Source organism: Porites lutea, chromosome 9 (assembly GCF_958299795.1).
Source record: "Porites lutea chromosome 9, jaPorLute2.1, whole genome shotgun sequence".
Taxonomy (NCBI): domain Eukaryota; kingdom Metazoa; phylum Cnidaria; class Anthozoa; order Scleractinia; family Poritidae; genus Porites; species Porites lutea.
Window position 1 is genome coordinate 27,587,058 of NC_133209.1, and position 14,696 is coordinate 27,601,753.

Sequence of the window (14,696 nt, forward strand, 5' to 3'; positions counted from 1 at the left end):
ATACGAAGTGGAAAAGCTCAAGTAGAAGAAGTTTTAGGTCATTCAGCCAAGGATCAGAATCAATTCTAAACTTCCAGTTAGTAAATAAACCATCCCGGATCAGTCCACACGAAGTTTTACGGTTGTGATTGATTACTAGCTAGTAATAAAGTCTATCATTTATCATCGAAGAATAATTAGGGGAGGTGAGGGGTGGGGGGATTTCTTCCCCTGAAAAGAGGGGGGGGGGGGGGCTTATTAGAGGGAGGGCGCTTATTTGAGAGGGGGGCTTAATAGAGGATTTACGGTAATCTGTGATAGCTAAGTAACATATTGGTGTCAATCAAAACCGTATCAGAGCGTTAAAGGGGCTGTGTCACGGAAGTACAGTTCATTTTGTTTTATTTTGCCAATTACTCGCCCTCAGTCGCTATGGAACTTAAAGTAGGCAAAGAAATTACATGTAAATGACAAAATCAGAGATTAGAGACAAACAAATATGTCCCCTGAACATTATTTTTGAAGCTTCAAACAGCAGAGATAAACTTTGAAAAACTATTAAGCTGAACAGTTTTCAAAAACCTTAATTTCAATCCGTTTCAATCTTCTTCAGTTTTGCCCATCCGTCATGATCCGTGACATCTGTTGTATCTGTTGAGTTATTTTAACATTCCTTTAATATTTTAAGCGGTTATTTTTATGTTTCTTATAATTTAACGCGCATTTTGCAATAACCTAATTTGGCTGAATTTCTTGACACAGCTCCTTTAAGCCCTTAGCCTTCATATTATCTAGTCCTCCCGAAGAGTTATTTCATTAAGAGGGCACCGATTGAGAGTCTAAACTCGACAGTGACAAGGCAGTAGTACTGAAAAATGAAGGTATCAATGCGCTTGTATTTATAATAGCGACAACTGGATTCGCCGGTATAAACCTAAGGCTTGTCGAATCCGATATAGTACGTGGCCGAGTTTACATTCGTTCCAGATGACCGCCATGGTCAGCATATGAAGCTCGCTATAGCTACCTAGTGATTTATTGAGCTTGCTGCTTTTGCTGAAACGAGATTTTCATGTTCTGCCTTCATCCTGTTTCGAGCGCTTTATCAGATGAAACACAAAACAGGCCGGGCACTCGAAGCAGGCAACTAGAAATGGGTTATAAGGCGCAAGCCTAATTTATTTTTTATTTTTTGCCTTTTTTTGTCTGGTCGAATTGAGCCGTATGTTGATTTCGAATGAAACACTTCATCTTGTGTTTGATATAGTTTGAAAAATGATCAAAAACATGTCCAGTAATATAATTATATGACATTTTAGGATATTTTTTATGGTAATCAGAATCTAAAACAGTTCACGATGGTGACTTCATGTCTCTTCACGCGTTATCATCACTTAGACCAACGTACGAGATGAGATTGACGCGACAAAACGAAAACCGTTCGTATTTTTGAGATTTAGTAGGTATTTTTATGATCCTCAAGAAAAAGTCCTGCACACAAATCTGCTGCAAAAAATAAATCCGGATAAACATGAACATGAACTCTGCAACTATAATAGCTTACGAAGACAACCGCCATATTTATATTTCTGGTTATTATTATTATAATTATTATTATTATTATTATTAATGATTATTTCTTTTTCATTCACTTCACAGCAAATTAATTTTGGTTTGCTTGATATTATATATATCTAGCCGGATTTATGAAAACCGTACCATCGGACACCAGGAGCCCACACACCTTAAACTGACTCAACTAAAGTAAATATCGCCAAGAAACTCAGCTCTCACCCATGGTTCTCTTAAGGTGACTCTCTTCTTGGTTCCTGATTAGCAAAAGAAACATTCAAGTCCATCAAAAAGACACTGTGGACTTGTCCATACACTCTAGCTGCTTATAGGCCCTGAATGACGAAGGACGCTTGAGACTTAAGCAAGTTCTAAGCAAAGAATTCAAGGTTAAATCACCCCCCTGACTTCCTACACCCTCCCAGCCTAGCACGTGCTTGAGGGGAATGCTTTCATTGGCCAATGGGCCTCAAACGTTACAAGAATTCGACATGACAAACTAAAGGCAGACATGACCAGTGCACTGACTCTCCCAGACCAGGACTAACGGAAGGTACAACGCTTTTGCAGCACCCCCCCCCCTAGGGATTGACATGGAGGCCCCTTTCCAACCCATGGCGAGTTAGCTCAGGGACTAAACTTAGCAATGAGACCAACCAGGACAGCAAGCCCCCTATGTTTTTTCTCACCGCAGTGACCAGAAAGCTGGCTATCGCCAGCTTTCTGTGCGAATTTTCTGGTCCATTTTGAGGTATGTTTTCAAAAATTCGGCTAGATATACTTTGAAATGATTTTGTTTACATTTTGTTTGTCTAACAATTTATTTTTGATTTAACTTGAATTTGAGGAAATGTTTTTTTAGCTTAAAAAACAAAAAGGCATAAAAAAGAAAAAGAAGACAAAAGAACTCAAAAAATAAAAATACTAAAAAATAAGAAAAAGAAAGAAAATTTATCAAATAAAAAAAAAAAGAAAAAAAGACAATTAATGGTAGATTTACACGAAAATTGTCAAGACAAGGATATTCAACTGTAGGGTGTATCCGTCAACATTATGCACTTTAGAGCTTTAGAAATCTGTCATTCTTAAATCACACTACTTATAATTTGGCCCTAAATTTGGTCCGGCCCATCGGCTAAGGGGTTAGTACAGTTGAGGACGAATGCTAAGTTCGGCGGGGGGGGGGGGGGGGGGGAAACTATGTACGAGACGCAAGGGGTGGGTGGGGGGGGTGGCGGAAAACGACCGTGGGCCAAATGCCAAAACATCTTCAAAACATCACATGTTGAAACAAGCGAAAGAGCATGTGACCTAGATTACCCATAACTCCTTGCAATCATTGTACTGACGCGCTATGTTGTAAATTTTACACAAAATGGGCCTCGACACCGCATTATCCCCTGTCGTAAATTTTATTAAATCTCTTTCCTCTCCCGTTCAAATTCTTGGACTGCTAATTATAGTATATATTATTCGAAAGATTGTGCAGTCAAGATTTCGAAAACCTCCTCCCCCTCCTCGAGAAAAGCCTCTTGAGCCTATGAAGAAACGCGACTTCACTCCTTTTGAGTTGCTAGAGTACGATGGCGTGAAGCAGAAGCGAGTCCTTCTTGCCGTTAACTTTAAGGTTTTTGATGTAACACGTGGAAAAGACTTCTATGGTCCAGGTAAGTTTATCGACGGATGTCATTGTTAGAGCAATATGGCTAGATTTTAAGGGTTACAATGAAAGTCGATGTAGATTTCATGCTCCTTGATTTACCCTTGTCAGATTTGTTCAGGATCGATTAGGTATTAGCTTAGCCTTAATTTTGGCCGCATTTCTGCGTCAATCGTTCTATATAACTCACCACAGAATGGTGCATAATAGTTTAGAGTAGTTGATCGAATGTCTGAATACATTTCTTGGCCATATGGCGATAAAGAGTGTAATTTCTCGCTTGTGTAAGTACGAGTTTCATGAAACTTACCAGTACACTGGGGCATCTCTACGTCGTCATCTTGGCCTTATCAAAGTTTTTCAGTGACAATTGTTCATACACCAGCAGTTCTTCATATCCTTCTTTGTATATTTTTTGCTTACAAGTACTTAGAACAAATTAAAATTGGCGCCATTAATTATAACGGTCCTCAACCTGTGTATCAGTTCATTGTTATTCAAATATGTCAAGCATGTGACTCAAGCATGCTTCCTTTGTTTTCAAAGGAACTGAATAGATTTCACTTATCTCCTATTTTCTTTTCTCCTGCAAAAAGAGGTCCTAGTGTTAGAAGTACTGCATTTTATGCCATGAACCCCAGTCTTGTAATAAAAACCTTTGTCTTCTTAAGGTTACCGGATACTTTCAGATGATTAATTTTGTTAAAATATAGATTTTTGATTTTTTATACTTTCCACTCAAAGGGGGACACTTTGAGAAGCTATAACTCGGAATTTGTTTGAGTGACCTAGAATTTTCAAGATTTGTTACTTTAATATGTAAGCAGCAAAAATGTGTTGGGGAATTTTTTTTTAAATTTCAAACTTCATATGCAACCATTTTCGCCACGTGATCATATTGTTGATGTAGACCCCATTGCTTCAGTGTTATAATAGAGTCTAACTGAGTGGGTCACCTCTTTGATGGCCTATGAAACACGTTTGTATTAAACACCCATGCACTCAGGATTTGAGTAGTTCACCTGCCGGTCTATTCCGCTCCTTCACTGCAAGTAGAGCATTGTCTTGGCTTCGCCGGTGAACGTCTAACTGAATTGTATTTCTTATATATATTTTTAAGCATTGTAAATAGTTCACTTTTTAAACGTAAGCGTACGATGTTGGATTAAAACTGTGAAATCAAAGTACACGGCTGCAAAAGTGATGCTGAAATAACTACAGGGTCTTCACAGTAGAAGAGATTCAGACTTTGACCGAAACACCCTTAAAAGGGCCTCTCCATGACTATGGTTTGAGGTGTTGCGTTTCGTCTGTAGTGGATACATTAGTTTACTGGGCTGCCTGTTACATGCCCAGACTAAAATCTTCTTTCGTTCAGCCATTGCCTTGAAAAAATAACAAATGTTTATCAATATGGACCCAGATTAAGCCAAAAGGTATAGCGTGTTTTGATAAACATGTTTTTGCACATCAGTGCTGTCAACTATGCAGCTGCTCCGGGGCTGGCTTTTGATTTTATATCCCATTTTTAAAATTATGTAGCACATGGCTTTTTGAGGTTTAAGAGGTTTTGAGGTCTTTGCTTCCCAAACCACTCCTGTGGTTTTTATTATTAACAGTCAAGTTTTTCCATTCAGGTGGGCCTTACAACGTGTTTGCGGGACATGATGCTAGCCGAGGTCTTGCTACGTTTGATGTTGGACCTGATGCCGTGAAAACAGAACATGATGATCTGTCAGACTTAAACAGCATGCAACTGGATTCTCTGCATGAATGGGAGACACAGTTTATGGAAAAATATGACATGGTTGGAAGACTGTTAAAGCCTGGTGAGAAACATCAACAATATTACGATGAATCAGAAACTGAAGAGGAAGATGGAAAAGGAGGAAAGAAAGAGCAATAACTTCAGGGTTATAAAAAAGGAATGCTTTTGGTGGACAGAGAGCAATATCCAGCCCCTGGAAATAATAAGTTTGGACTTGTTTAAGCTGAGTAGGATTTTGAATGCTTTAGTTTCTAACAGATATGTTGATGTAGTAGTGTACGTCTTATTGCTTCCCAAACACAAACTTTGAATTCTCATTAACTCTCATACTTTTGTTTCGGTCTTATTTGTGGGCATTATTTACTTGGGAACATGTTATTACCTTAGTGATTTCCTTTGAAATGTAAGTACTTGGTGAAGGCATTAAACGACAGTCGAAGTTAAAACTGAAGACATAAGTTAACCAAAATTTGATGCAGTGTTTACATCTTTAAATTTACACTAGGTTGTGATTAAAGTCAGAGATTTATGGGTAATTTTCCTTGAAAAGAACAAAAAACATTTAATATAAGTTAAGTCCAGTAATATTTTATCCACTCATCACAATTTTAACAATTAATGAATGAGGCTGAGTATCTTATGAAGAATATTATGGGGATCGAGGAGGGTGTTATCTGTCAAGGCCATAGGCTGAGGCAGATAACACCCTCCGAGATCTTCATAATTCTTCATATGATACGGAAGTCGAATTCAATAATTGTTTTATTATTCATTCAAAATAATTCCTAGTTTAAAAACACAGCTAAAACAAGCTTACCTGCATCGATGTTAAGTTTATCTTCGATAGTTTATGTTTAGGTTTGGCCAGCTCTGTAAATATTCTCCAAACAGCAGATGTTGCCCTCTGAGTTGTCTTCTTGCTGTTTTTGCTATGTTTTTAGCCATTATTTCGCCTAGTTCCAGCTGCAGTTCTTACTCTTGAAACGAGTGAAGTGTCCGCCAATCAATCTCGTCCCCAGGTTTTTTCGGTTAATGGTGCCTTAGCCTGTAGCGGGCTGCATTTTTGACGTCATTTCCTCGTTAAACACAAAATTCTTCCAAATTTGGTCATCAGTAACTGGTTATGGTGAATTATGCATGTGCTTTTAGCCAATCAGAATTGGGGAAATATTTTGAATGAATAATAATACTTCTTAATGAACTTTATTATTGATGTGGTCATCCTCTGCAGACGCAACTGTGTATGTTATGTTAATACAGTGGAACCTCACTATAATAAACCTCTATATAACAAAGTCCTTGTTATCATTAACAATATTCTTTGCCACAGTAATAGTAAAATGTAAGGAACATAAACGTGATAAATAACAAAGTCTTGTTATAGAAAACACTTTTTGCCAGTCCATTAGCCCTCCTTTATCTCGAGGTTTCACTTAATTTTAATCACCAGGCATAGCTAAGTGGTTTTTAAATCTAATAACACACAATCTCCAGTTGTCTATAGAATGGTTTTCAAAACCTCACTGAAAATTTATTCATTCTGGCTTACATCCTTTATGGTTTGGATTTTTTCCCCTAAAACAACAGGAATTGTAATAGTATTACCTGTGTTTTCATCAGATTGAGTAGGGCTGTGTAGATGGTGAGCCCAAGGCCTGGCCTGGGCAGCTGCAAAGGAGACTGCAGACTGATTGAAGGACCCTCTAAATGTTGGTTTCTTTTGTACATTGATTATATAAAAAAATTATTATCAGTAAGTTTTTCAGTGTTATGTAAAAATATTCAGAAGTTCCCTTTGTAGAAGTTAGGTGAATGTGGCAGACTGAAAGCAAAATAATTAAGTACTGATCTACTACCCATTTATTATTGAAAATAATAATTATTTATTGATCTTGGAAAAAGTCAGGTTTGAGAATTATTTTGTCATCAATAATCGTTAACCACTTTTGAATGTTTTTACTTTCTTCAGAAAAAGGTCTATGCAACCTTGTTTCAGGCGTTCAACATTTCTGATGCCTTGTGATCGTGGCTTTGTCATAATTATTTGATAAACTCTCATTACATGTGAGACAACTAACAGTGTGATTAACTCAGGAGACTGTCCTTGGGGTTCCCTTACAGGGTACTTCAGAGTCATATACTCACAGGAAGAGTGCATCTTCAGAAAGAGAATTATCTTTGCTTTAGAGAGTGAGCCAGCGCCAAAATTTTCTTTCTGGACTCCCACCTGTGTACCAGGATTTAAGTATGTTCCATGATTGGTCTGTTGAAAAAGCCATTGTTGATTTGCCAATCAGATTTAAAGGACTTCCAGTTTATTATTTGTTGAGTCCTTACTATATAGGCCCAGAACAATGATCTTGGCACTGCTTTGTAGACGTATTACTAACTGGCCTTACATTACAAAATTATTATAACATCTGTGACACAGGTTACAGTCAACTTTGAATGGTTCTCTTTCAGATTCTCTTCAAAACTTTTCCAGGACATCTTGTCATTTATTCACTCTCCAGAATTTTTGTTCAAACCTAATGAATAATTTAAACCCTTTACTGCTTGGTTTGACCATTAAGACTGTATCATAGCCATCCAGGTTTTCTTTTAAGAGACTTGAATGTTTTATTAGTTGTAATGGAAGTACTGTAAAGAATTATTTCCATTATTTTTTAAACTTCATGTAAACTTACAGTGGATTGATTGTGTAGAAGTTAGACTTGACAAATGTTGGAAAAACGAAGAATGATAAAAATGTTATTTTATGAAGTCTCAGAAACTGTGTTTTCCTTCATCTTCTTTTGTCGTAGTAGTGGAGATTAGTCTGAAAGGCACCAAACATCAAAAATAAAAACAACAGTGCTCCAGTTTGTGTTGGAATCTCCCTGATGGTGCACAGTCCTTTGTTTTCTGTTCAGCAAATTGTGATGTGATAATAATTAATGCAAAGTTTTTGTTGGTCAATAAGATCAAAATGGTAGGAATGCTATTGGTAGTCTTTATACTAGAGCCTAAATTAGCTGAGAAATATTTCAGGACAAGTAAATTTTAATTACTTCAAGTAAAATAAAGCTCCATACACAACCAATTTTTTTTTCTTCAGGTTAACTTAAGGCTATCTTCCCACGCAACATAATTACGATTGATTGGCATGTTTTGCCTTTCTCAAACCTCAAGAAACCGCAAGTAACCACAAGCCAGCTAAGTCAGTTTTAAGGATGGTTTTCAAATCGCTTGAAAATTTCTTGAATCGTTTCAACTTTCCGACTTTAATGAGATGCAAAGTAAAGTTACTTGAGATTTTACTTAGCCCTTCACACACGAATTTTCGGTTAAGTAAACTTAGCAGCTCCTAAGTCTTACTTAACAGCCTAGTGTAAAGTCAGCCATTGAACGTTGTGCACCTTCAAGTCCACAAAACATACAACAAAGGAGGCTAATGGGCTTCATAACCATTCCACTCTATCAACTATGATTATGTGTCCTTTTTTTTTCTGTTATAATATTATAATGCTCACTCTCGTTTATTTTTTTTCCCTACCAGCTTGTAGTAACAGATCAGTTGGTTTTAAGGGAACCATCATGCAAATTTTTTCTAAACAAGTTGTATTATTTTTGTATTTTTTCCCTCGCCATCTTTTTTTCCGTAGCCAAACTTAAGACTACCCCTAGTATGGGAGTTGCTTGCCGCAAGTTATGGGCTCCTGACAAAACTTAAGCACTGTTCAGGAGTTTCATTAAGCACTGATGGCCGACGAAATACATCGGCTACCTTGCTCACAGAGGTCGACGACTTTTTTCTCGAAAGAATTGTTTGAATAATGTTGTAAACAAAACATATATCATGAAATCTGAATGAAAACGTAATTTTGATGTGTTTTCATAATGTTTTCATGATTTCACTGGTTTTCTATTTCAGTCATTTTTTCACAGGTTTCTTGAATTAGGTTAACGCAGAATTTGTTTACGTGCTTGTAGGAATTGATTGTGTGACTGATAAATTGAGAGCTACATTTTTTTAGAATGAAAAACACACTCTGTTGTCCTCAAATTTATTCCCCAGAATGCTGAAAGTCGCATTTTTTTTCTTTTAGGGCTTTGAAATTTCAAAATTTTCCAGGCTAGAACATGCCCAGACCCCTTCCCTCCCCCCCAGAAAAAGGGCACCAACAGCTCCTTGTTGATACTCTATTCAAACCTGCTGGCTACTTCAGCTTTTATTGAAACCCCTGACTATTTATGAGAGCAAGGTTTTTTCTTGTGAAGGGAAATCACAGGAGCTGCACAGAATAACCATTTTTTTTTATGTTGTTGCGTGCGAGAAGAGGAGCCCTCAATCCTAATCTTCAGGGCCGAGTTGTTCAAAGCTGGGTTAAGATAACCCAGGGTTAGTGCGAGATTTGAATTCAGATATGAAAGCTTAAAAATCATTTCCGTTTTAACTATTTTTGTCGACAAGTTGATTATTGAAGGCTTTAAAAGTAACAGAGTAAATTATCCGAGAAAATTCTTTTAAACACAAGAAAAAGAAACCCAGGTTAAATTTAACCTTGGGTTAAGCGCTAATCGGCCTTCGAACAACTGGGCCCAGGTTATTATTACGCATGCATCACATTCATGTAGTCAGCATTCATTTGGACTTCCACTAAGAATGTAAGGAATGCAAAGAACAAACTTTGATCATGTTCGTTTGGACCTTCTATCACTTGTATTCTGATCATGTGTTTTGACTATCTGTCATGTGAAACTTACACAAAGCACAGCGATGGTGCAAAAGCAATTGTTGTTGCCCGCACTTTGTAACCTTTGTTTATTATTAGTAATATACTGCAATGAATATTTCCTAGAGGGTGAGTTGTTGGTAGCCTCCCTTTCAGCTGTTTTTAGTGTCGTCAGGCAATGCTCCTCTCCTATAAGCAGCTGTGAGGGAGACTAAGTTGTTGGTAGGTGGTTTAGCACTTATCCTCAGTTAACTGTAGTTAGAGCATAGGGTTGCTATGGTAACGTATCTTGGATTTGTACTTAACACTAAACCTGAGTTAACTGTAATCAGGGTAATTGGGTTCACCTGGGGGTGACTAAACCCGGATTTGTGCTAATCGGTCTTCATGGAGGTTAGAATCAATGGAAAATGCACTAAGGTCCCAAGTGAATCTTGATTTAATGCCAAATTCTCCTTCTATTTCCAAGCAAGCACAAGGTGATTTGAGAGGAGCATCAGTATATTGGAAAATACTCAAAATCAGTGCAAAACACACAATGCTTACAAGCTGGTGAAATAACTTCTGAGGGTGTAACTGCAGATTTCGATAAGGGGGATGACGGGTGGTCTTCCAGGCTGTTACACATTATTTCCTTGTAAACTCCAAGTACCAGGTATGTTAGAATTCCCCAAGCAATTATTCATTCATTGAGTTAAAAAAAACTCTGGTTTCATAAGTGCATAGGTAGGGGGCACTATTGTGTAACAGCAGAAGCAAGGCTAGTGATAATGGCAAGTGGTAAATGCTTTTAAGAAATCACTTTCAGAAATCTGTCAAAACACGCCCTTGATGTATTAGTGTGAAACTTATTGTCATTCGATTATGAATACCCGGTAGGCTCTGTTAATAACTGCCTACGTTTATCAAGGACAAGCAGAAACTCAAAGATTGGCACACATTATTTTATTTTCCAAAGAAGTCATTTCCAGCAAAAGATGTTAGTTTGGCAGTACTGCTTGCAATCTGTCTTTTCAAAAGTTCTTTTTTGAGTTCGTCTCTTCTTTCTTCCATTCTTTTCAGATTTTTAATCAATTTGTCACGAAGTTCTTTTTCTTGTTCTTCCAGTTTCTCCTTCTTTCTTCTTTCTTCATCTTCCTTCCTTCTTTGTTCCTCTTCGAGTTTCCTCTTTTTCTCTTCGATTTGTTTCAGCATTTCTAATTCCTGCTCCCTTTTCTTTCGTTCTTCTTCTATTTTCCTCCTCTCCTCTTCTTCTTGTTCTTTGACTGTAGCAACACGCTGAAGAAGTTCTAACAAAAGCCTTTTAGCACTTCTTTTCTGCTCAGCTTTCTTCCTTTCCCTCTCCCTTTCTAACTGTCTTTGCTGTTCTTTCCGTTCAATCTCCCTCCTGATCCTTTCAGCTCGTTTCTTTCGCTTCTTTTCTTCCCGAGCCCTCTTCCTCTCTTCCTTTTTTCTTATGGCTTCCTGGAGCAGTCGCTGGCGTTCAGCCTCTCTCCTCTCTTCCTCCAAGCGCTCTTCCTCTATTCTTCTCTCTTCTTCTTCCTTTTCTTTTCTTTTTCTTTCTTCTTCTTTTCTTTCTATGTCAATCAGTTTTTGTCGTTCTAGTTCCCTTTTTTTGATATTCCTCGCAGACAGATGGCATGTTTTGTCAAATTCAACTTGAATATTGGCAGTGGCAGCCCGACCTTCGTCAGAAATATACATCAATTTCATACCCTTCAAAGCTGACATGGCATTTGAAAAACCCTGATATTGACTGTACTGGACATAAGCATCAAAATGCAGATGAGATCCAAAATAAAACGTTTGAAATTCACTGTTGCCCTTTGACAGCCTTTGTCTGTAAGGGTCCAAAATTGGTATATCAACACAACGGATTTTCCCAAAACGACGAAAGACAGATTTCAAAACTTCGTCGCTTGGTTTGCTGGGAGATTCGTCACTTGAAAACCATTTACAAGGCAATCCTTTAATGTAAAAAGTATCAGGTCTTTCGCCCGGATTACGTTCGTCCAAATCTTCAGATTCTCTGAAAAAAGAGTTCCAATCGTGAACGGTAGGAAATTTCATCTTGGATTCCGTTGCTCGTACCTTAAGTGGGTCCGCAAAGCCACTTAATTTTATAAACTTCCCGTCCAATTTGTTGATGAATTTTGCGACTAGACTTTTGGTGTCTGTTTCACCTTCAAAGCGAATGAACTCCAAAGAAGACTCGACCACCTTTAGAACCGTGAACTGGTCTGGTGCTACCATAGATTTTAACCTCTCCATTACCTCCCAGTTAGATATAGATACACCAGCAACCTTGATTTCTGGTAAAGTGACATGTACACCAAGTTTTGCCACGGGTTTAAGGTACAAGCGTTGTGTGGACGAAAGCTCTGTCGCTTCTGAAATATCGCCGCAAACTTGAGTCGCCATGTTTTGTTAAGGTCACGCTGCTTTGTAGCCTGGCCTTGAAAAAGACTGGTAACGCTTTGTAGCCTAGCTTTAATGGTGCATTGTGGGAAGCCGAGCATAATGGCGGGCGTTTTGTTTGATTTTTGTTTGATCGAAAAAATGTGACAGTTCCTTTGTTTGTCTCTGTTTGTCGATGAAACACGCATTTTGCATTTCTAGAATGCAAGAGAAATGTCGTGGAAGGATAGCTTAACGGACGACCCTGCATCTTTGTTTCGAACTAAGTCAGCTGTTAAAAAGCTGTTAGAACAGGCAAAGGCTGAAACGCCCGGCATTCATATCATTTCTAGACCTTCAAGACCTGTCTCTGCTCGAAAATCAAGATTCAAATTTCCCGATCCAAAGAAAGATTGCTACCTCACTTTGAAAGTCAGCAGTCGTAATGGCAAGTTGTGTTTACCGGTATGCTACGAAAATCACGAAGATAAAGACCAACATGTCTGTGATGGTTTGAAATACATTTTACACGTTCCGTCAATCAAAAGATTTTCTTTAGAAGGAAAGCAATTGACTACAAACGATCAAGCAGAAGACTGTTATTGTTATAGCACCCTTTCAGCTCACAAAAAGGGTTTAGCTAAGAATTGTCTGGGATTTTGGTTTCGATTTTTTGAACAAGGTGTGATATTTCGCATAACTATTGCTCTAAAGATTGATTTGCTGTTTGTGAAAACGTTCTTTAGAAAGGGATCAGATTTCACAGATTCCTTTTATGAAGATGGTGGTATCTTTGCCCGTGAAGAAGTGGAAATTTCTACCCACGTAATATCTCCTTCTAGATCTGCGGCTTCAGACAGAAACAGTGTCATAGATACAGCAAAGATTTTCCCATCTCTGTATTTGAACCAAGAATACCAGTCTATTGTTTCAAAATTCAAAGACTTGAGGCAGAAGCTTCATTTTAATGAGCTTGACAATTTTTTTGTACAAATGTTGGAAAAAATGTCAGATAATGACCTGAAGGTGGTGCTTTTTCTTGAGCAAAGTCAGGAGGCCTGTCGCAAAAAGCTTTACGAGACATCAAAACAGCTTTTGAAACAGGCAGTTGACAGTGCTGCCAAATGTAAGAACAAGACATTGTTAATGGGCAGAGCTTATTTGTATCTGTCGTATGTTCATCAAAAAGATGGTTACCTTGGAAATGCTGAGGAATGTTTGGCAATCGCAAGAAAGAAGCTTCAGGCACTGGAGGCTTGTGAGGATGTTGGTGATCTGTGTTTTCAGGAAGGACTTATCCTGACAAATTTTGCCCAGAAAATGCCCAAGTTTGCATTTAAGTTGATCACAGAAGCAATGCACAAATTTGAACAGGCTGCACTCATATTTACAAATGGCCTGACAGTCGACAATGTTTTGGACAAGCAGTGCTGTTCGTACATCAGACTAGCATCTTTGCTGCTTCAGCAAAAGGCTACATCCTTAAACACTGTGCAGTATAACACAGCACTTGCTAGTAAGCACCTGGAGTGCGTAGCAGGTCATCTGCCAGAACTGTCTGAAAGAACCAAGTTCCAATTCCATGTCTGTCACACTGAGTTACTTTATAAAAAACAGCAATTTGGAAAAGCTAAGGAAAGTCTTGATGCAGCTTTTCAGATCGCCAAAAGTTGTCAATTTGAAGAGCAAATTATATTTGATCAAATACCAGAAAAGACTGAAGAAAACAATTATTTTAGGGATAGAATCAGTGATGGGGAAGCAGCTGATGAAAAAGCTGAAGATTTTTTTGTAGATGATGTCCAATCAGGTTATCTTGGTGATATAAGTTCATAAGAGACAAATGTTAATGATGTTGTTAAATGTTAAGAAAGACATCGGCAACAAAGATATCAGACTAGTTATTAGCACTACGAACTCTCTTTCCATTTGAAGGTTGCAGATCAGAGTGTAATGTTTTTACCCTGCTAGCAGAGTCGCTTCGATCTTTCCTAAGATAAGTTGGGATAGCCATACCAGATTTGTCCAAATGAAGTGTTCTTACAATTGTGATGTATTAAAATACAGTCTATCATTTTTTAATTTGGTTGTGAAGAGCTTTTTTCCACTGAAAAAGGAGGGGGGTGGGTGGGGGCTTACAAGAGGATGTACAGCATAATGACTTTATTGCAATGAGTGTATTTCATGTGAAACATCTGCATGTATGTACATGGTTCATACAACCTTGAAAAGGTCTTGAATTTTAGTGGTTGTCTTGAAAAGTCCTTGAATTCGGTTTAAGATCTTGAAAAGTACTTGATTTCTTTATTAGGCCTTGTAAAGCCCTTGAAATTCACAACCTTGTCTATGCCAGACACCATTTTTTGTCAAATTAGATTATTTTGCCGAGAAAAATTTGGCTCATCCTCGGAGTAAGAACTTGTAAAACTCATGGGTAGTGTAAAAATATTTTTGTACATAAACGATATTATATTTCTGGTTCTTTACTTCAAATGCTCAGATGCTATAATTTTTGCAAGTCATACCCAGTCATTTCGCAAAGTCTTGTTGTGGAACGTAGTATAAAATATTGATCAATGAGGGCCAAAGAAATAAAATCATGAAT

The 14,696-nt window shown here is 37.8% G+C and overlaps 3 protein-coding genes across 3 annotated transcripts; 2 read left to right on the plus strand and 1 right to left on the minus strand.

Annotated features, from left to right (window-relative positions):
• The first annotated feature begins 2,883 nt into the window (after positions 1-2,883).
• LOC140947537 (membrane-associated progesterone receptor component 2-like) lies at positions 2,884-7,752 on the plus strand. The gene is made up of 2 exons (XM_073396670.1): positions 2,884-3,218; positions 4,849-7,752. Exons 1-2 carry the CDS (start codon positions 2,927-2,929, stop codon positions 5,115-5,117), a joined length of 561 nt encoding a protein of 186 aa, XP_073252771.1. The 5' UTR covers positions 2,884-2,926; the 3' UTR covers positions 5,118-7,752.
• Positions 7,753-10,424: 2,672 nt separating this feature from the next.
• On the minus strand, positions 10,425-12,152 carry LOC140948229 (A-kinase anchor protein 17A-like). The gene has a single exon (XM_073397452.1). The coding sequence runs from the start codon at positions 12,113-12,115 to the stop codon at positions 10,640-10,642; it is 1,476 nt and encodes a 491-aa protein (XP_073253553.1). The 5' UTR covers positions 12,116-12,152; the 3' UTR covers positions 10,425-10,639.
• Positions 12,153-12,209: 57 nt separating this feature from the next.
• LOC140948228 (uncharacterized) lies at positions 12,210-14,101 on the plus strand. The gene has a single exon (XM_073397451.1). The coding sequence runs from the start codon at positions 12,326-12,328 to the stop codon at positions 13,925-13,927; it is 1,602 nt and encodes a 533-aa protein (XP_073253552.1). The 5' UTR covers positions 12,210-12,325; the 3' UTR covers positions 13,928-14,101.
• The last annotated feature ends 595 nt before the right edge of the window (positions 14,102-14,696 follow it).